A 25092-nucleotide genomic window follows, 5' to 3' on the forward strand; every position below is an offset into this window, starting at 1 on the left:
CTATATCGTTTCATTAACTGAGAAAATATATACATTTTTGAGGGAAATGTAAAATAAAACAAAATATCATCATTATATTATAAATTTTGAAATTAATTAATCTAATGCCTCTTCGATTTAGTTATTAAATATTTTATTTGAAAAACACGAGTCCCTTGATGGAGCGTTTTATTTTGAACGACTTCAATCAGGTGTTGACACAAATATTAATACTGTTATAACTTATAAAGTTATAAGTATCACATATACAAATTTCATATTCCACATCTGAGAGTTGGCGTGAGAAGTAAATAAGTATTAAGTTGTAGAAGGACAATTAAAAATAGATAAATTATCCATACTTATATCGATCATGGGCGGATCTTACATTTTAATATAATTAATATGATGGGAAAATAAAAGTTTACAACCATAAAGCACCTAATGATTTTTTAACTAAAGAATCACGAAGTGGTGAAGTATCAAAATATGTTAATTATAAATAAAACTTAACTAAAAGAGAAAAGAAAAAAATACTGACATATTACATTGAATGGCGTATAATTGAAATTGCACTACATTTTAAAACTATAGTGATGTCAGTGTATTCGACATCATTTAATGATTTTATAGCTCTACAAATATTAATACCATCAAGAAATTATAAAGTATTGAAGTTATGAATTGTACAAAATAAATCAGTAATTAATAAATTATTATAAAAATATACACCGGAAATAACATCTAGAGCTTCGGAAATATTGTTATACAAAAATTATAAATTGTTAAACAGTGAATTTCAATTCAAATCATACTTTTTTTCTGACCTAAATAAAAAAATAATTAATTGGAGAAATAACTAGTTGAAAAACTTTAATGTACTGAATGAAATTTAACGTTTTAAATTTAAACATGGCGAACAAAGAAAATAATTATTAACTAATGCGTTTAATAATGTATTATTTTTCGTATCCGTAGAAATTATTATTTTGTAATTAATATTCTAATCCGTATTGTATTTTTAATATAATTTTTAGGTACTTGGCTGTTTTGCAGCCAATGCGTTTATATCAGATGGATCGCAGGGGAAAGTTAATGATTGCAGTGGCTTGGATTGCATCAGTTATCTGTAGCTTACCACAGGTAATTGTCGTTTAATAATTAGGTTATCGATAACGCACACGTTTGTTCATATAATTAGCGTGTACTTCCAATTTCCATGTATTTGTAAATATGGTATAATTTATTACATTATTTGATTTGTGATTTAAATAGTATTAAACAAAACGTTTACTTAACGATCATTAGTAAAAACTAGTATAAATGTAAATGGACTGGGGGTTGAGAATGTTTTATTTTATTATATATATATATATGAGTTAAATTCACATAATATTATCAATGATAAAATAATTGTCTACATTTATCAGATAATCTCCCCATTGAACTATGAACAAACGTTGAACATTTAACTCATTAACCAGATCAAAATGTTTGCTTTATTTACACCGTAGACTTACATATTTCACGTGGAACGACACCCTAATGCCACATGGTACGAACAGTGCGTCACTTATAACGCTTTTTCGTCCAAATTGCACGAGCTGGCTTACTTATATTTCGGCATGTTCATGATGTACTGGTTGCCTCTAATCGTTATACTATTCTGCTACGCTTCCATCATCATTGAAATATATAGAAGGTCCAGGGAATCGATTTGCGGTCAAGGTAAGTTATAGGAATAATTATAAGACACTAGTATTGGGAGAGGTAGTTACTAGTTTTACAATAAAGGTGGATACAAATGGGTCATAATTAAAAAAACAACATTTTTACAGTTTTTATTGTGTGCCACTTTTTTCAAGTTTATTTTATACATGGCATTTGAACACAAATAAGATTTACTCGAGCGTGTTTTTTGAAAACATCTTTGGTTTCAAAATAATTTAAAAATGCGAATAATTAATTCTAAACAAATATTGAACATTTTAAAAATCATTAAATTTCTTATCCCTTTGTGTTTGTTAAATTAAAAGACATTCTTCTCAGTGGCCCATTCAGCTCCAATAGTGTGTTTACATTATTTTTTTTTTCAAAACTTGTTATTTATAAGGTTTCCAACATTTGAGTGAAATATAATTTTTTTAGTATTACTAAGGAATTAAACATCTTATTGTATTATTATGATTTATGATCATTTATAGTATAAATTATTTGTTTTCTGGATATTTTTATTTCAGATAGTGAGATTGTAAAATATTAAATTGAAACTTTGTACTACAGTAAAGTGTTAAAAATCTTATAAAAATTTGTTTAGATAAATAAATGATAATATGTAAGGGTAATTTCTCTTAAACTATTTAAAATATTCTTTATAAATGCATAAGGGTAGGTTATAAATTTAACTATAGATTATGCAAGTACGGAATTTAAATGCAAGTTTTAGTTCATATCTTTGATAAAAAAATATAAAAAATAAGTACCTATTTTATTTCACAATAAAACCAAATTTATTATAAATTCTTAAATTCTTGCCTTAAGTTTTATTCTATATTAAAATTTGTATAAACTTACAACAAATATTGGAGGTACTTTACATATATTTGATTGTTAAAGTTTTGTAGTTTGGGATAGTTAAAAAAAAAGGTTTCTAAATGAAGGAAATGCATATAATCATACAAATACAAGACAAATACAAAAACCAAATAAGATTCAGCCAGAATAGGTACATTTTATTCTAAAAATATGGACTACGTGTATATATATTTGTGTTGTATTATTTTTCCGGGTGAGATGGTTAAAATGGGAAAAAAGCAACATTATTCAGTTGAATTGAATCAATTAATATATAATTTTTAACATAATTTCATCGGATTAATTTATGTAATATATATTTCTATAATCAATGATAACATACTTAAGTATTTATATTTTTTAATATCATTAATTTTGTAGGTACAGATAATGTACGCCGTCTGGGATTTTTAGGACGCGCCAAAAGTAGAACATTAAAGATGACAATCATTATTGTAATAGTGTTTGTTGTTTGTTGGACTCCCTACTACATTATGGCTATTTGGTAAGTGTTTTTTTAAAAAATTAATTTGGAAATTATATTATTTTTTTTATTATTAAAATAATAACGGTGATATTGTTTTAAAAACCAATTCCCGTTAAACAGTTAGCGAATTTAATTTGGTTATTGAAAAATATATCAAAAAATTATTACGATTAACGTTTTTTATTTGTTTATTTGTTTTGAGTAAGTTCCAACGTTATGCATAATCAACTATCACTATTATCTGTCCAATAAAAATAATGTTATATTCGTGTATGGCAGTGGTTTTAAAACCATCGTTGATCGATACGAATTAATAGCCTTATGTATAAATTCAATTGAATACATTATTGCATACTCGCATTGTTTATACCTAATCATAATTTACATAGAATCGTCATGACTGTTTTATGATGAAAGAAAATTTAATTGATTGGATTATTTAGAATAATATACATTAATATTATAGAGAACAAAATATATACATTAAAATAAACACCATTTCACATTCTTATATTTTTAATTTAGTGATTGATGGTATATTATTTATGTCTACAATAAGTCTTAGTTAAAAAATTAGTACAACATTTGGTTGTATTCATTATCTAGGTAAGACACGCTTAGAATAATTTACGTTGAATGTTGACACAGAATAAAGTGTTTATGTTAACATAAAATTATATGTATATACTATATTGCATAAAAAATTGTATCAAGTTTGATAAAATTAACAAATCATCTCGAAAAGTAAACAAAAAAAAAATATCTGTATAATCTTAATATCAATTTAAGTTATACTTAAAATAAAAATCATTATTATTTTGTACTTAATCATATTTTTATGCCAATTCAATATAACATATGTTTGAAATAATTATCCATAGGATGAATAAAAAAATGATTAAAAAAGTCTTATTAGTTTTCCATTGAACATTTTTAATAATTAACTATTAATTTATATTTTGTTATAAATTATTATGTAATTATAATGAAATGATGATGTTGTTTCGTAAATTCATAAAAATTTGAAAATTATTTGATAATTAAAAATGTATAACACTTTTAATTTTTATAACTATAGTTTAAAAATGTGATGCATTCCTTATAGTTATAGCACTAAAAAAGTAATTTTTAGCACTCTAATATGCACTTAAGAATACCAAAATAATCCTAATAAATTGGAAAATATGCAAATTCAAATTTCAACAAGTTTTTTTTTTATTTTAACTTTTTTTTACAAATTAACTTTTAGATTTTTAAATTTTACAAGTTTTTTTTATAAAATATGGTTGTAAGACTTACATTATTTTTTTTATACAATTGAACAAAATTTTAAGGTGGCACATTCAAAATGTTGTCAAAAATAATTATCTCTATAGATAAGGACCATCCTATTGTAGGTATTTGGTAAATAGGTACTTTGCTCGACACAAACAATTTAAATATAATTGTTGTAAATAAATTAATAACAGAATGTAATGATTTTAAGTGAATTTATTTTATTTACTTTAATAATTATATTAAACAATGAGATGTTTTTTTATATTTTGAAATTTGAATGATCTATGGTTATTTGACAATAGAGTTTTTTATGCTAAGAATGACCGTTTAACTTCAACGGACGTCATAGGTGGTAAAAACTTAAAAATGCTAAGTCGTTACAATTTAAATTTTCAGTAAAACTATGTAAAATTCTGAATGTTTCTTCACCAGTTAGAACTTTTGATATTTTTATTAACATAAAGAGACCACGATTTTTTCCAGTACATGATTCAATTTATTTTGAATAGCTTTTCCATTTAAATAAATCACATATTGCTTCAGAGATTTTTGATATCTTTAACTATTTTAATCGAATCTGATAATGGTACAAGTTACTGTTAAAATTTTTCAATTGCCTGAGGTTAATTTGTCAAAGTTTAACTTAATATATTATAATATGTTATTGTCTAATCTAGGTTTTATGATGTAGTTTTAAGCATATTTAACACTAACCGTATGGTTTCTATTTAAAATAAAAATACAATATATTATTCCGAAATTTTAATAATAATAAATTATCACGTTAACTCAACTTTCCCTACGAGTAAGAATTGGCTTCGGAAGTAAGGTTAGGTTTGGCGCTTCCATTTTAAAAACAAGTAAACGGCTTGTCTAAAGTGCTTTTCTAAAGATATTTTTACACTTGAAAAAACTTTATGTATTGCGTGAAATTTACTTTTTACTTTTTCTGTAACCCTATGCAGTCCATGTACAACACATGTTACGTGAATTATTTTCGAATAAAGACACTTGTACTTATCCTGATTTTATAATGTAAGGCGCGGAATCAAATAAAAATAAAAATATTGGAGACCAGTTTTGCTATGATAAACTAACCGATCTATCAAAAAGTTTTCTGAATATAGTTGATTGGTTAGTTTTTTTTTTATTCTTCTGAATTGTGTAAAAAAATGTTGATTACATAATTTTCATCAAGAATTCTAACTATTGCATTTGCAATGTAACAACCTTCCACATCAGTAGTTTTATCGATACTGATTAAAATTTTTTTGTCTTAAACTGTTTTCCTAATTTTATCCACGGTCTCATTGTAAATATCGTCTTAATATCCTTTTCACATAAAGATTCACTAAGAATTTAATATGTTATATATATTTCTATGTTTTGAATTTTCTAATTTGTTTAAAAATATGTTAGCGGAAATAAGAGTCTCACACAAATCTTTGTTAAATTACGATTTTCTAATAATATTACTTGTCGCCGTTAATAACTGTTGTTGTTTCCGATTTAATTGATATTTATAACGAGTGAGGCCTTTGATTGATATGTTTGTCACTTTTTACATGTGATACGTTAAACTTTTGTCGGAATTAACTTTACTTTCACAAATTTTACAAAATAATACGTTTGTATCAAAAATATTGGAACCAAATTCATTAGAATAAGTAAGGAGCCGATTCATTAAACTTTGTTTTACTTTAGGCATTTTTTTAAATCTATATAAAAATACGAGAGTATAGTCTTATTGGTAACACACTAGTTCACGTTAAATCGCACATGCAACACATTTCAATTACGGAGGAAAACTAAAATCAAATCATCGTGTATGTTCACAATGCGATGATAGCGTTATGACCTACATTAATACAATGAATTCGATAATTGCGGTACGTCCGACATATTTTAAAAATAACCAAATTATTGGTAACGAACGGAATTGTCAGATGTGATCGACGATAATAACTGAATATTTTATTTTAAAATTTAAATGCATTTTTGTTTTTGTTCGCATAATCGTATTTGTATGATTTGATCCAAAATGCCTTATTTTAATACAATTTTGTTAAATCTCTTTTTATATATAAAAATACCTATAAATAGCACTTAAAATTCTTGGTTAGTAAAATATCACTAAAAACCGCAACTATGCGGAAATTGGCAAAATAAAATTTCGTATACATAGGAAACAAATTCGTATCCCACATTCTAAGATTTACCAAAAATAAATGCTTTTTATACAAACATTTTGTATAGCGGTTAAGTATTACTGATTGCTTATATTATAAAACTGTATCATTTATATCTGTGCGGATCTAATAAAATCTATTTTGTTATTAAAGTTTAAAAATATTATTTTCAATTATAATTAATATTAGGCGCTTTTATGGGAAGATACAGATATTAGTATTTGAATAACTGTTTTACGGTTTAATTATTGTTTATGTTATCATGTGTGTAGTCATTTTGCATACACAATGCGCCGTCTTACGCAGTGTGGTTTTATAGAATAATAAAATTAATTTGATATTAGATAGTAATGTATCTACTATAAGGTATTTATTCCATTTCTGGACAGGTCAAAATGAATGAAATTATATTCAGGGATCACGTCTGTCTATTTATATTGATTAAATTAAGTATGTAAGAGTACCCATGCAAACAAGCTTATTTTACAGTACACATTGTATTAATTTTATTAACAAAAAAAAAAGAAAACATAATATAAAATATAGATATCATGATTTTTTTTATTCAATTACTATTAATAGCACGATATTTTGTCATGTTGGTAATCAATAAAATTATTTATGAATCATTGAACTAAACACTTGATACCTAATATACGCGTATGGCGATATTTTATAGCTAACATAACATTATGAAAGTTGTATACAAGTATGAGTTATCAGTTTTTTTTCAAAAGCAATTAAATAACGATATGTATATTACTCCCAAATAATTTTTCTCCAAAAAAAAAATGTAATATATCCATATTACTTTTATTTAGTTTATTTCGCAATCACGAAACGAAAGAAAAACGTTACCTCTCAATACGAATTCAAAATATTTGCTTATATTTTACGAATATTATAAAAATAAATGTAAATCGAGCATCAAAATGTATTGGATATTTAAATATACATGTTGTGATAAAATTTAAGGTAAAGTATTTGTAAAACAAATTGATCGAGAAGACGAGAAAAAAATAATAAGTCTACATAATATAATCAATTTGATTATTTTATATTTTACCATTCTAAATGATACACTAAAAATACATACTATTTATTTCATAATAATTATTATGAAAAATACAGTTATTTATAAAAAATATCAATGTAGTATGCTTTTGTGACTAAAATAATGTTGGTAAAAGTAGTTTGTAGTTTTAATTGAGATTTATCTTTAATTTTATTAAATCAAAATTGTACATTATAAATATACCTATAAATAGCACATTTAAAAAACTAATTAACGTTTTAATTGTCAATCAATGTTTTGTTTTAGAAACATAATTAATAATTTAAATAGAACTAATTTAATTAATACATGAACATTTTTTGTTTAAATAAGTAGCTATTTAAATCAAAGAGGTTTGAAAGTGTTAAATAAATAATGATTATCATTAAAATTATTCAATGAACATAAAAAATAATTAGCACCAAAATATGTAATATGACGTATGAGAATTGCCGTCCTATAACGAACCGCAAATATAATTATTAATAATATTAAATTACTTTTGAAACTAAATTATTATAAGTTGTTCAAAATTATTTAATACGCAGTATTATATACTATTCTCTTACCTGTATCAATTATTGTTTTTAAGATAATATAAAATAATATTATTTTTATCATTTGTCAAATCTACTTACTGTTAGTAAGACTGTAAATAATTACGAATAATACAAAGTAATAATATAATATGTATTTATTTACTAGGTACCGATTAATATACAATTTATCAAAAATTAAATGAATGTGTTTATTTGTTTTATGATTTTAAGACACGGAATAAAAGTATTTAATTTGTCAATATAGTACGTTATGTAGATATCAATTTAAAAAAAATATCATTTTAATTTTTAACTATCTGTTTAAAGTTAGCTTATGTATAATACTATTTGAACTATAACGATTACTATTTCGTCTTTATTGTAGTTGAAAGAAATGATTTTTTTGAATATTTTCTTTCGTGATTTTAGATATAATATAATAATGATATATTTTAATACATATAATTTTTTAATTTTCCGTTATAGAAAAATTGGAATAAATAATTAATTCGATTTTATTTTTATCTGATGTTAGTGTATAATTAATCAAATCCCATCTTTATATTTGAATGTATACTGAGGTGAGTGAAGACCTATTATTTTATATAATATACGAAAATATGAATTTTGGGCGAATTCAAATGACAACACGCGTACTTATAAATGAAATAATATAAATAATATGGTATAGGAATGTTGATGTGGTTGAGGCACAAAAAAATTATGGATAAAAAATAATCCCAATTAAAAACTTTTCTTAACGGTGTTTGCTCGCTAGTAAATCTATTCAGTAAGTTCAACGAACACATGTATAAACGACGTGATGATCAAAAAGTACTTTTCGATATGTTTATAATACAATTTAGGTTTACACGTATGTTGTCAATTTTAAACATATAAACATTTTTTTTTAATTGTATAGCTATTGTAAGGTTTAAAGTTATAAATAGTTAAACGATTTATTTCTTTGAAAAGGTGACTGAAAATATTTTAAATATTTAAAACATACTTGTTTATTTTTCCTGACTTTTTTATCTGATATTTCAAAGAAAATATATATTTTCTAACATCTTGAAAAATTTAAAAATATTCAGACATTCGTTTGACAGTTGCGAGATGTCGAATGCAATTTTATATTGCAGTATAATATCTTATTCGAAACATTTTGGTTATCTGAAGATAAAGTTAATAACTTTACCATACAAACCATACATTTTTATTATTTTATATTATTACGATACTGTTGACATTTTTGAGAACGGTTAAATGCAAGTAAGTTTTTGCGTTTTTTTTTTAAATAATAAAATAACTCAACAACTTTCATGTAATGTCTTAGGGATTTTGAAACTTTATTTACAAAGTAGATAAGTTTTTTTTTCGAATTTTTCATAGTTACCTAGAATATTGCGTAACTTAGAAAAATAACAGTAAACATATAATTATAAATTCGTTCATAATACTTATTAGTATGTACAATGTACCTAGCTGTCCTAGTTATTTCATTACAAAATATATAGTTATATCACTGTTTTTAACATATTATCATTAATTATTTTTAGGCTTACTGAGTTTCATTCAGAATGATTTATCACATAAGGATATCTATAGCTTAATAATATATAATTATTTATAATATTTGCGAGTTAATATAACATAACTACTTTACATATCTTAGTCCCTATACAATCATTGGAAATTAAAGATGTACTCAACGAGTCTGACTAAATATTTGACTTGAAAACTATTTTTTAAATTCTTAAATACCTACTTTAAAATTTATTTTTAATCAGAATATTAAATTGGATAATAAAATACATTTAAAACGTTTAAAAGTAACATGAATTTAAGTAAATTACAATTTATTATATAAGTTTATTCGATATTTATGATTTTTCATACATATTTAATTTTGTTAATATTTTTTTTTTTATTTTAACTTCTAAAGTATGAATAATTTTTTTATATCTAAATCAGAATGTAATTTATAATTATATTAAAAATTATTTTAATAAAACATGCTTATTTTCAAATTTGTTTGTTGAATATGTATCTTTCATTTATCTATTATTGCGTCTTCTATTTAAGCATAATATTTTTGTTAAGATGTAATTCCTACATATTTAAATAATATTTGATTTTTCACGGGCATGATCTCTAGTGTCTATCTCTGATACGGTAAATCAGTGATATATAAATACCAAATGCAATATTTAAAAAGGATTTTAATATTACATTTTATAAATCACTTAGTTTTAGAGTTCAATTTAACATTTTTAAAAATAAAAAGTAAATATAATACATTATATTAATACATAATACCTTTGACTTGGTAGCAGTAAAGGGAGCAAACGAAGAAACAAGATTACTTTTGTATAAATATTTATGGTGGGTTGAAAGACTATTATTATGAATTTATTAAATTATTATTAAAAAAAAAAGTTAGGTGTTGGGGACGTCTTAATGATCCAGAACAAATGTAAAATGATAAATGATTAATATTCGATCTGTTTTTAAGCACACACTTATACCATACTATAAGATAAAAGCCGTAATAATGGTTCACGCCATTACACTAACTAACAAATTACCCTAAATTAAATTTATATTATTGTAAACTTAGTCTATTTCAAGAGTTGTAATTTCATAAAGCTCATATTTTAATGCCACGAGCTGTCACGTACTATAAACAGCGGTAAACGAGAGTATAATATATATTATAGCCCTATCGTTCGTGGATTAGAGCATTATATTATCTATAATCTGTTGGATTTAAATAAACAACAATGATAAATCATAATTTGAGGTTTTTTAGCTATGGCATGATTTTTTCTTGTGGGTACCTACCTACGCAGTGTTGCGTTACTGATATGGTCTGATGAAAATACAATTTAAATTAGCATGCGATCTCAAAATAATTATAATATGCTTACAATTTCCTTCAGTTGAATTGCATACAAATCACGGGTTCTGCGCGCCATTGAATAATTTCATTTCACTAGTATAGATGGGTTGGCCCACCGGGAAATATCGTTATGTTCTCGTGGGTATTAAGTACTAGGTCCGATTACGAGAGAAAAACCATATATATTTTTAACGTGATATCATATTATAATATTATTTTATTGCTTTCTTTGAGTTTCTATATGATACACCTGAAATTGTTTTTGGCGCCCTTAGCTATTTATTCAGTATATTTTGTTATGATAAAATTCAAACGAATAGCGAAAAGTGACAGCCATTATGTGATCTGTACAGATTACGGTGGAACCTCTATTTAAATGATTTTTTTAAAAAAAATTCATTAAATAGAGATTTGTTTAAAAGCTAATAATACTTTTTTAATTAAAAAAAACTCAGCTGTTAGTGTTCTAAATGTATATAAATAATAATTTGTACAATATTTATGTATAATAATGGTAGTAAATCAATAAAAATAAATCATTTAAATTATATTAGGTATATGTAAATTATAATTTTTTTATTCTTTGTTGTCGAAGAGCTTTCTGGTATTTTGTTGACAACTTTTGTTCCATTTTGATTATAAAAATGCTCGCACTTATTCCGAATGACGAGTGGATACTTTATATACATAATAAAATATAATAATACATTAGTTTTTAAATTATTTTTAGGGAAATAACAAAATTATTTCGTTAAATAGAAACGTTTGAATGAAAATGGTTCTATAAAATATTTCATTGTATAAAGAATTTCGTTAAAAAGAGGTTTCACTGTATATAATTTAATTGTTCAAAACTCACTTACCTGGCCTCGCACGTTGTGAATAAAAGTATAGAACATTGTTACTAAACTTGTATAGTGTATATTATTGGCTAATAAGTATATATAATAGAAACCGCTTATTAGGAACACGGATAGTTAATACAACCGCGTTATTGAAACAAAATGTCTAGGGAGTATCAATAGAGCAGTATGTTAAAACATCAAAAATCAATCGGATTATTGAAACAACACATCAGTTATTTAAAACAAGGAGGACCAAGGTACAACTATTAATATACTACAGTACTACATTATCTTATCTTTACTATTATCGTTTTAGTTTAGCTTTGGCGCGTGTACGTAAAGGCACGTATTTAGTTTTTCGTTTTAATAAAAATTTAATAAAATAATTTATTATGTCAATGTATAATTATTATATGCGATGAGATAAGTGAAATAAGAAGGAACTGAGCTACATACTTGCTCAGTTCGTCTATTACTGCAAAAGTGTCTCGTGATCTAGGTAATATTATACTATTAATAATGTGATATAATAGTACGAGACGACGTGTGCTCGGGTGATAATGTTTCTAATGCATTTGTCCACGAGCTGCTCGTGTTATATTCGTGGCATTACGAAGAATACATCGTAATAACATATTATTAATATTATTACTGTTATTGTTGTTCTTGTCGTTATCATATTATTTTAACGTCGCGCTGAATGGTTTTTACGATTTTCGTGCCCTTCCACCCGACGCGAAACGTCAACGTGGACCAATAACCCTGCTGGCTCTCGTCCATTTCCCCTATTCCTATCTTTGAATCGATCTTTGCTCCAAAGATATACGTGGTAGTTTACCTTTCGCGAGAGACTGTTTCATATTATAATAGTAATTTTGTTTGACGTATGATGTGACGTGACGTGCAGTAAGGGAAAGTACATGTTTTATGTGTGGTTTTTATACATTAATATGTATGTATGATGACTTTTTGTGTGTGTTTTTTTTTATAAAAATCATTTTAGTGTTTAAAACGAGGTATATTCATCATATTATTAGAGAAACAACATATTTAATATAACATAATATACGGATGTCGTTAAATTTGATGCGTACACTTTTTTACGGTGTTAAGTAAAAAAAAAAAATGTTTCTACATAGATACCGTGAATTAACTCGATTTGACCAGAGATTGTAAAACATCAAAAACAAGAGAAACGTTAATTTCATCAAACAGTGAATTTATTACGTTATTGATTTTTTTTTTATAGGTATATTAATTTTTCAACCAGTTGATTTAGTGTTTATGTTAAACGTCAATAAATAATATGTCAATATAATTGATTCATTCCAAACAAATTTTGAACCTAACAACCATAATATAATTTGTTATTAATGCATAGTATGTCAAATCGTTAATTAATTAAAAATCAGCATGTAAAATTATAAAATTACTTTGCGAATAGCCCGAAAATTCGAAAACTTAAAACTCAGGTTTTCTGAGACTTAATTGTTGCTAATAATATAGATGATTATAAATTATAATGCATATCAATTTGTAAAATATTTAAATATGGTCATATTATAATATATTAATGAATCTCCAATAAATTGAAAGATATTGATTTAGTTTTTGGTCTTTGAAATTAGATGAATAGTGAATAGGACTGAATCCACAATGAAATATAATGTATAGATTTTACCTATCTGTTTTTACTGTAGATATGTCTAAATAAAACGTTTCAAAAAAATTTAAAGTTATTCCATAGCAATTTAAAATTCCAAAGATTCATAGGTACATTTCATTTATAGTTATTTAAAGTTCAAATTTTGATCAAATCGGATATTTAAACGAAAATTAACGATATTTTCTAATATTTTAATTATTTTGTAGTTATTAAAAAACTTAATCGGTGAGACTTGAAACTTTTGGCCATTACATATTATATTATTTTCTATGATAAGAAGCGTTTAAAATATTTAAGCTAAGATTAGTCCATTTTATCTATACAGCGATCCTACTTACAGTAAGTCCGTTGATACTACGCTACACATTTGTTTTCATTTAATTTATAAACACAGCTATTACAGTCACTTACGTAATAACGAGATAGTTTAATATTTGATTTTGATACGGCTTTTATGGGTTATAAATACACATGGCGCGAAACTTTATAATCGTGGCTAAAGATACATATTATATATGTATGACATGATCATAATCATAAGGCTGTATTACAATTACATAATCTACAACCACGTTTAGAACTAATAATAACAAATAAAGAGACATCGTTAACCCTAATAGGTATGCCTGTAGGGTACACTAATAATTAGAGCATTCTAAAATGGTCTACGTAGATACTAATAATATGATCAAATAAATGTGATTGAGATACATCATTTAGAGAAGAACGTGTACGAAATTCGTATATATAAAAAAAAATATATAAATATATATATATATGTATACTCGTATATATATTAAAATAAAACCATCTCTAATCTAACGACACCGTTAATGATAAATAACTAATATGTAATATAATGTTAATATTATATTTATATTATGTATACTTTTTTTTCTTGTGGTATCGCTTCATGTGGGTAAACCGTTTGCACAATACGTACGCCCAATGTTTATGTATACTGAAATAATAATCATTAAAAAGGCACACTTAACCTCGATTTTACGTACTTAGCCTGTATTAGTTAATATAAATTATATAATAATAATAATTTCTTTACTGTAAAAATAAATTATAATTACAAAAAGTGTTTTGTATATATGTTAGGTGATAACAAAGCGGTGAAAAATAATTTTTAGATAAGTTAATATATAAAAATATAAACCTGTATACAAATTAGAAATATATAATAATTGTGATTAATAGTAAGTAACAAGTAAAATATTTCTTACAAAGACGCATACTATATCATTTTTAATATATACCATAAATCTATTAAAGATTTTTTATTTATATATTTTATTTTTTATTAAAAAGCGTGATTAAAATTTTATACGTTAATGTTTGTATATTAAATAATTTTTATAATAGTTTAAAATAACGGAAAATTATAGAGTGGAAAGGTACGCAGTAGTACCATCCGAATAAAGATTTATTGAAATAATCAATATTTTGTACTGAGTTACTGGCGGACCAATATTGACACAATATTGATAGTAAATTAAACATATATACTCTGTTTTGGTATGTTTCGTATAAAAGAGATTTAAAGTTTGATAGTTCATTGGGTTGATTTCAAACTGAACGTTTTGTATTATTCAATGACAATCTAACAAAGATTTCAGTATTGTATACAAACATTTAAATTTAATTTGCAAAAATCACTATTCTAATGTTTATATATTAAAATAATAGATGGTAGATCGAGAACGAAGAGCTCTATAAACATAACATCGAATGCTTAGAAATTTAATCATATTATTTTGGACTCTAATTATATATATATATAAATCTTTTATTTTTTATTAGAAAACGTAACACGGAAACTTCTTTTCTTTGGTATATTATTATTATTTATATGCTATGCAAGCTTAAACCATTCAATATTTATTTTTCCACGCACGTTTTGTTAACAAGATCATTCCATTAAGAATGACAGCTATTTCCTGTCTTACATTTGGAATAATACTCGATTTTCATTCTTAACAAGAGATAATAATAGCGACCACCAGATTCAATAATGTCGTTCGACGTCCTTTATCACATAAGTGTACAATTTTTGAAAGGTACAGATGACAAACTCCGATGTGGTTATTTCGCAGTTGTCTAATGTTGTTGTTTTCAAGGATTTTTTTATGAGTACATGAAAATAGGTACCTCTATAATAACATTAATAAATATAGTTTACACTTTTGACAACAATCGCATGTACAATAAATTGCTACCCCGTGGAGAGTGATGATGTTGGTAAGTAGGATAATGCCCAGTGGGGGTACCTTTTCTTGACTCAACCCTCTAATCAATTTGTTTTTGTTTTTATTTTTATTGACACGGCCTTGTTAACGAAGTATTTTTTACTGTTACAACATTCACCTCGTTTATAATATAAAAATTTACTTTAAAACAAAAGTTTGCGTTCCAAGAGTTGACTTTAATCTAAATTTAAACGATGAATCAATGTTGCTAATTAAACATTTATTAAACTGAAAATCAATTATAATGTAAATACCATCCTTAATAAAAATACCAACAATGGCAATTAAAATCATGTAAATAAACGAATATCAACTAATAATTGTTTATTTTAATATTGATGTTAAGCTAATATAAAACATTGCAAACTGGTCATAAATAACTTAAAAAAATTCTACGCTATGGAACTTTGCTCATTAAATATTTAGTTATTCTTTTAGTTCAAAATGATTTGGTTATGCTAAAATATTTTTTATACGAATTAAAATAACTTATCATAGTCATAACAATTTGGACGAAAAAATAACTTTAAACATTATGTTTACATTACATATCAACTATCTAAATACTAGTGGCTATTTTCATCAATTATATTACAAATTACAATTAGAAATTAGAAATTTATTGTAATAAAATATGATATTTAAAATAAATTATTTTTTAAAGACTTGATACTATAATTTGTTAAATATTACTGCACTATAAACGTGTCTACATACAAATAAGAATGCCATTTAAATTGATAATTATTTCAAAACAAATTATTTACACATTTAATTATTAAAAATTACACATAGTCACACGATGTTCATAAATGTTTAAATATTATAGTATATCAATATAATAGATGAATTCCAATTTACTGATTACTGGTGCTGTGCATTTAATTGCATATATCGATTATTATTGATGCTCTGAATTCAAAATATATCAGGTAGAGATTTGATTCAAACCATTTTAATTATCTACGTGGATTTTTTTTTCTTCGTAAAACAATATATAAGTATATATATATTTTTTTAAAATGATGAATTTTAAATATTAGATCAAAAAATAATATTTGTGATATTCTGATATTTTAATGTGTAAGGTATCAAATTTAAACATGTTTTATAAATATTTTACTTAAATTCGTTATCATTTTTTTAATGCAGTTAATTAATTATGTTTTTTAGATGTATATAGGTATTTTGTTGAATTGAATTTTTTAAATCAAATCATATTATTTAGTGATATTTAATCAAGCAATAAATATAATTTTGAATTAATTTTTTTTTTTTTTTTACTACTACTAAGATTTACAATATTATAAATTTATCTTACAAAATAATAATTATTTTTGTTACTGAAGTGTAAATCTAGTATTATGTTTGAATAGTGTTGCAAATGTTAACTTGATTGAATAAGGAAATGATTTTCTTAGATTTATTCGTTTGTGTGTTCAAAGATTTGGTTAAGCTGTTTGGAATTTTTAGATTAGATTTGACTTTTGTATTAAGTTTTTCTTGGAATTTTGAGTGTATATTTTATTATATTTTTTGAGTGCATAAGTGAAAAATGCATATATATGTCATAGCTTTTTAGTGAATTCAATTCACAGTTTTAGTGGTAAACTTAAAATATAAAAAAAAAATATATAAAAACGATAAAGTTAATACTATAGTTATATGTAGTTTAACATCGAATCGTGATCAATATATTATAGTACTTATCTAAATAATGGTACCTGTAATAGTATTAGGAATAGAAATTTCAAAAATCTCAAAAAAAAAAAATGTTTATCTATAGCACATACGACATGCTATTTATTTTAAATTTGATTTCGCCAAGATCAAGTGATGTGTGCAATAAATAACATCAAAAACATTGTGTTTTTATAATAAATGTTGCTTTACACACTGTACAGTAACTTGTACATAGTTATAGGAGCTTTATGTACTTATACTATACATCGTTTATTTAATCATTGGCTTGTATGTTTATAAATGTTTATCAAATCGGTACGGTATAGCTCTGATGAAGTATGGACAATAGTATTTGACATAAGTATTTGTCATTTGATGACGTTTGGAGAATGTAGTTTACACACTGCAATCTAGCAATACAATACAAAAAGAGAATTGAAAATAAAAAATGTAAGAGGAAGTCAAACTCAAATTCAGTGATAAATATTAATAATAATAGTCGTTGAGTACGAAAACGAATTGTGATTATAAATTTATAATTCATCAGTTACTTTGTATAGTTATTTAATTTGACAATTTAATTGTTATTATAAACACCTGCAGTAATATTATACAAAGATTCTTTCAAATTTAAACACGAATTTTCTAGAAGAGTATTATATTTTTATAACATAATTTAAAAATCATAAAAAACAATTTTTTTAACCAGAATAAGTATGAAATTGCGTATAATCCATGTTTTAATTATAACTTATAACTAATTAAATATTCATTCAAAAATCGATTTTTACTTTGAAATTCTCAGTGAGATACATTGCTATATATTCACAAATTAATACTTTTTCTGAAAAATGAGTATTTACCTTCAAAAGAATTACCTTGTATTATATATTGTGTTTAATAAGGCAAAAAAAAAAAAATAAATAATGAATGTTTTTACGAATTCCACATATTTTTTTAGATTAATTCAATATTTTTAAATATTAAATAATATGATATATTATCTTGGAAAATTATTTCAAAGATGTTCAGAAAATAAAATGTTGTATTGTGATTAACACTTCAGTTCTAACTAAGTCAATATACTCTACAGAAAAGAAAACAGTACATACTTAATTGTTTTTTCTTCATCTGTATTCATAATATAGCTTTGCTGAGTCTTGTAAGCCAAGATTGTGCTTGGCATTCTTAAAATTCAAAAATCCTGTCTAACTTCAACTATTTTTTTTTTTTTTGATTTTATAACTTAAAATTATTTAACTATTTTTATATGATAAACAAAATTCTACTTATGGATACTTTATTGATATTAAAATTTTTTTTTTATTTATGTAAGTGTAATATTAAATAATTTTATTGACTTCCTTTTAAATTCCTTTGTATTATTATAAAAATAAGATTAACCTTTATTTATTTATAACGGAGATTTACTTTAGAAGCGAATATTAGAAAAATATAAAAATATAAAATAATTTAATATAAAAATAAATTATTTTTTATGATTATATTTTAAAAATAAAACTCTTGATCAAATCTTATTTAAATTTCTTCTTTGATGTCAGTACAATATATATAATATACCTACTGTTATCTTTGAATACCTATCCCAAACATATTGACATACTTACAATTTTACAGGAAATTTTTATTATATCACTTATATTGAAAATTGAAGATTCGTTATCAATCTACTAACAAAAACCGTTTACATATTGTTATAATTATATGAAATTTCACTAAAAATACCAGTGTTAATTGTTTTAAATTTATCGTTCTAATTATCAAATAATTATAACTAATTATACAGCATATTATATTTATAAATGAAAAATAAGTTTAAGTATATTTTTAGGCCAGTATAATGTGTAACAATTTGAATTTGAACTGTTTAATGACTATATTGAATTATTGTGTTATACCGAATTAAAAATGCATTTTGAAAATTTGAGAACGAGCATAGGATTTTTATTAAAGATCCATCATCAGTTGGTAAAAACAGATTTTAAACTCAAAAGCAAATGTTATTGTATTATTAATTAATGTGTGCCTTTTTTTTTTTTACAATTATCTACAATAAATTATTATTAATTTTTATGTTTTTAATAATTGGTCGCATGGCGGTTTTTGTTGCACAGGTACTGGACAGACCACAAGTCCGCACAGATGGTCGATCAGAAGGTACAGCACGCGCTCTTCATGTTTGCGTGTACCAATTCGTGTATGAACCCGATCGTATACGGAGCGTTCAATATACGTACCAGGAGGACGCTGGTGACCCAGGTGAGACCCAGTGCCAGTTTGGCGTCCACCGCATGCACCACTGAAATACGACTGCCTGCGCTTTCCATATCGGTTCGCCGGGTCGAATGACAATAATAATAATAATAATAATAATAATAATTAATAAGTAATGACTATTAACATTCCCTTGGCAGTCCATTTAACTGTCGATCATTGTTCACATAATATTACAGTAATGTACAAAGACGCTCATAAAAAAATATAACACACACACACACACACCTTACAGCTATCCGTACTATCGGTATCACGTCTTTATACTTGTACGAGTTTTCGCATGCATTATTGTTAAAAATTAAAATTAATATTACGTGTTCTCCTTTTACCATTTGTGGTGCATATTCGTAATGACCCAGCGTGCCATAGTATGATATAAGTAATAGTCAATAAACCAATGATTTAGTATATCCTATATAGTTAAGTAACGGAAAGGTGTATAAATATTAAATACGCACTACAACAAACAGTATACTAAGATTGAAATTCTGTATTTTTATTTTTTTATTCTATTAAATTCGTGGTTAATTATAATATACTTTTATATACTCAATACGTACAAATTCAATATATTATTATAACATATACGCGATTTTCCGTTTTTTTTTACAATTGACTCGCACTCGTATCTATAGTATGATACACTTATAATACATATAATAATAGATGTGAAATGCATCTTTTTTAACGACAACTGTTTTAATAACGTTAGGAGGCATCAAGCAACATTAAACATTAACAAATATTTCACTGAAATTCTTCGATAAAACTAAATTATGAGGAATAATATCTTAAAAAAATGTATGTTCGTATAATATCATTATTTTTGGAATTTTTGAACCGATTACTTTAAATTTTTTTCGGGATAATAATACGATACAGTGCGGTACTGGATCTCTCTCTTTCTCTACTATCAACCAATATCTTTATAGGTCTATATTATAGTATAAACATTATCGTAATATTTATTAATAATAATATTGGCAGTAGAACATTTTTTTATTCATTGTGTCAATATAAATATATTTATAAGTTCATATTTTTCGTATTTTTTTTTTTTTTTTAGTTCAATCTTTTAGATTTAACAAAAATTAAATTAATTTTATTTACGATATCTTTTCTTTTAAATTAAATCAACGAAATTGCTAAAATATTTTAAATCTAAAAATATGTTTAGGTGTATTATAATTCATATAATTCATATTTGTTTTAGGTATGCATAATTCAATACGATCTTTTAAAGCTTTTTTTTATTAAAAGTTACCTTTGTTAAAAAAGTTTACGTATGAATTAAAATAATTAGTGTTTAAATAGTTATTGGCACCTTCACAATTAGATAATTTTAAGAAACAACTAATAAAATATGCTATATGCTATTCAAGCTATGATCATAAATCGATTTTCTTATTGAAAATATATAACTAATCAATCAAATTGACTATAAATAACTTAACATATTACAGTTCAGCCTTATTTAATTAACATAGTATAGTATGTGTTGTTTCGTTCTGTTAACCATTAAAAAAAATTTATATCAAAATATTATACATATTTGAACTAACGATTGAATAACATTTAAATTACGATAATATAATACTATATCTTATATTTATTTATAAATTGCAAATACCTTTGTGTTTATCTATTGACTAACTTAATTGTTTATTTATTTACTCAAAATATTACTTTTTAAAAATTATACTTTGAACAATAAGAAAGAAATCGTTAGTTCAACTTTTTTTTAAACCATATTTTATAGTAATATTTTGCTGTTATTATATATTGCACTAGGCCACAATTTCTAAAACTTCTACTGAAACCAGATTGTTGGACTTTTGAAGCCCGCCAGATGGACGGTGATGATGTATATACATAAATATACATTAAATTTTAATTTTAAATTTTAACCACATTTTAATAAAATATCTAGTTGTAAAACGATTTCGATCATAATTATTATTTATTAATTATTTTAATTGAAACACATGTAATACCAGTAACATGCGCAAAAATAAATGATTTTTTAATTATGTTATATCCCATATTTACGATAGGTACTTATGTATAAACAAGTGAACTATTTACATGTATGAGTTAAAATAAAACTCGATATTTGCGAACTTTTTCGGCAATAGTTACCCATACACATATATTATATGTATAGATATTTAAATTTTATAACTGATACTAGTCATCTAGATAAATATTATATGTGTACTTATAACATATTTCATGTATCACACACATCTAAAACTTATCTACCACAGTTGAAAATTAATAAAAAAACAAAGAAAACTAAATATTTCTCCAATATTTTTATTTTATACAATCGTACTAGCCACAATGAGAGGATGATTTAATTTTTGTAACCACTTTTTAATACCATTCGTAATAATCGTAATTTATTATTGAATTAATTAAATTATTATCAGAACTAATGATAAAACGCCTAAGGGCATATTGAAATGTAACGATCATACTTCTTAGAAATGGCTTTTTAGATTAAAAATAGCAATAAACTATAATTTGGATGGTGAGAGCACGCTGGTAGAATTGCTTTAAAGACAATCAAAAAGTAAAAAAATAACAATACACTTTTTATTGAAAGTTCAGCTCATAGCACATTAGATTGATTTGCTTCATGCCATAATTTTTCAGCTTATTTTTTAGTACATTTTGATAGATACACTAATTTAAAATCAAAACTGATACATTTTTAGTTGTGGTAATTTTGTTCTAGATGTGTAATAATAATATATATTTTTAAATCAGTCAGCACAGTGGTGTTTGGGGATATCCTAATGATTTAATGTTATTAAACTAAGTAGATAGCATAATATAACTATTTCAATCCAATATCTTTCTATTCATTTCTATTAATTTATCGCGTTTCCCCTTATTATCGTAAATTACTGTGCGCGGTCCTTCCAATAACATGTGAATAATTATTATAAAAGTATTTTTGTTGCTATACTGACCAATGATGATGGCAAATAGGACAGAAATAGTTTTGTAGTTTAGCGCTTGCTTCTATGATCTAATGTAATTTATTTAATTTGATTGCATTGGCTTGATAGATATTAATGCATTTTATTATTATTATTATTATTAAATTTTAAATAGAACATTGCATGTTTTTATTCTTAACTGTACAGATAATATTAATAATGTAAGTTAATTTTTCAAAACATATGATTTTTAATAAAAATATTATTTATTTATAATTTGTGTTAACGTTAACTAATTAAATATAATGAACATAATAGTATATTACATATAGATTGAACATAATTTGTGTTTATATAAGAGTTAAGTTGTAAGTTTTATAATTATTAGTGTTTCTATTGTGAATACACAATACAGATAAATTTATCACTAATTATTAGAATATGATTAATATTTATTAAATTTGCAATTATTATAATTAATATAAATGGCTTATTTTATTTAAATCAATGTCATTTAAATATGAAATATTTACAATTTATCCTAAATGCTTGGAATCGAAAGAATTCTAATCATTGTTAATTTTTGGTGTTTGGTAAATTTAAGATTATCCAAAAACCCAGCGTGTTCTTAGAATAATTACAAGTTCTTGATCTATGTTTAAAATTAACTTGATATTGTGTTAAACGGAAAACTTTACAAAAATATATTTTATTGGTCTTAGTGGTTTCAACTTTTAAAGTGTAATATTATATCATAATAACTTGACCTATTTTTTTCTTTTTCTTAATATTATATATTAAATATAATTTAAAATATTAAATGTTTATATATATATATATTGGCATCAAAACCTTAAACTTAAACAAAACACCATCTGCATATTATAATGTACCATAATATTATAAATCATAACTCATATTAAGCTAGTTTGCTTTAATGCTTTGTTTTATATTATTAGCCGTGTAGGTATCTACTTATAGTTTTATCGTTTTAATACTATCGAAAATGTTTATATTTTAATATTTTAAATTTATGTTTAAAACAACGATGTGAATTGAAGTTTGAAATGTGCTTAGTACAAAATGTGAATTATATTGTAGTGAAGTTTTACATTCTATGGAATATTATATCATTGTTAATTTGACAATTAGTTAGCTTATTAAAATTCTGATTGTTGATATTTTTTACTATTTTCAAATAATTTGATCTCTTATACTATTTAATGAGTGTACTTTGATGATAATATATTTTTTTAAATTAAAATCATCCTATTTTTCTGTAAAAATAAGCAGATGATTTCTATGTTTTTAAATATTTAATTGTATAAATAAAAATCGGATAATGGATCGAGTTGTTTCTAAATGATTACAATTTAAATAAATTTACTCAGAAATAATGTAGGTTATGATCTTTTAAAAACTATAGTAATTATTATCAATATATTAGTAATTTATAATTGGTTTAATTTGTCTGAGTATAAGTATACTTTGTAAATAAAATGTAATGAAAAACTACAGACAATATTGTTTTAAATTAAAATTTTAATGAATCAATATTTTTAAAAAATCAGCTGTTTAATAATTTGTAGTAAAGAAAGTTAATTCTCTTTCAAAAATAGTAATTATATCCCCACCACAGAACAGCATGCTTATTGAATAGAACTGTAATTAGGACTCGAGGGGCCCAAAGTAAATATAAAGTGCGGGAGTTAAAGTTATAGATTAATACTGACACAATAATAGAAAAATAATAAAATTTATTAGTACAGTTTGTACAGAATTATAATTAAAATTTAGATAATTATTGTTTAATTATATAAAAATATAATAATAAATTATCCATTTATAAACACAACAAATACTTCACTTATAATCATAAAATAATTTGATTATGATAACGTATTATTGTTGTATTGTCAATGCTTGTTGAATTTTTCAATTATCGAATTTTAAGTTAAAATAATTATACAAGGTTTCCGGTAGACTTAAGTTGATGTTTTGATTTTGTAGCTTGCATTAATTTAAAATGTTGAATATTTTGATTAATATATTATATATAATTATTTTAAACAGTGACAATGTTAAATTAAATTATTGCAAACATTTACAAGATAATATATACGTATAGAAAATAACTTAAGAGTTAATATCAAATGATTTTTTTGTAAACAAAAGTCTGCAAGTCTATCTTATAAGTCATAATAAGTGGTTATGTTAGAAATTGATAACACATTACACCTTTTCTAAAAGCCGATGTATAAACTGCGAAAAAAAAATGTACATTTTAAAATTAGTGAAAAAACTGATTAGATACATTATACAAGCTGCGGCAATTTATTTTATGTATATAATATTTATTAAATATTGAATAACCACTTATATTTTAACTATATTT

At 23.9% G+C, this 25092-nt stretch overlaps 1 protein-coding gene across 2 annotated transcripts in view; it reads left to right on the forward strand.

Annotated features, from left to right (window-relative positions):
- LOC113554297 (gonadotropin-releasing hormone receptor-like) overlaps window positions 1–25092 on the forward strand; it is a 91562-nt gene that overhangs the window by 27795 nt on the left and 38675 nt on the right. For both annotated transcript variants that reach the window (XM_026958067.1, XM_026958068.1), the window contains 4 exons: window positions 1017–1122; window positions 1494–1707; window positions 2935–3058; window positions 19587–19731. In XM_026958067.1, the coding sequence (XP_026813868.1) occupies window positions 1017–1122; window positions 1494–1707; window positions 2935–3058; window positions 19587–19731 (589 nt within the window). The remainder of the gene's footprint in view (window positions 1–1016; window positions 1123–1493; window positions 1708–2934; window positions 3059–19586; window positions 19732–25092) is intronic.

Source organism: Rhopalosiphum maidis, chromosome 2 (assembly GCF_003676215.2).
Source record: "Rhopalosiphum maidis isolate BTI-1 chromosome 2, ASM367621v3, whole genome shotgun sequence".
Taxonomy (NCBI): domain Eukaryota; kingdom Metazoa; phylum Arthropoda; class Insecta; order Hemiptera; family Aphididae; genus Rhopalosiphum; species Rhopalosiphum maidis.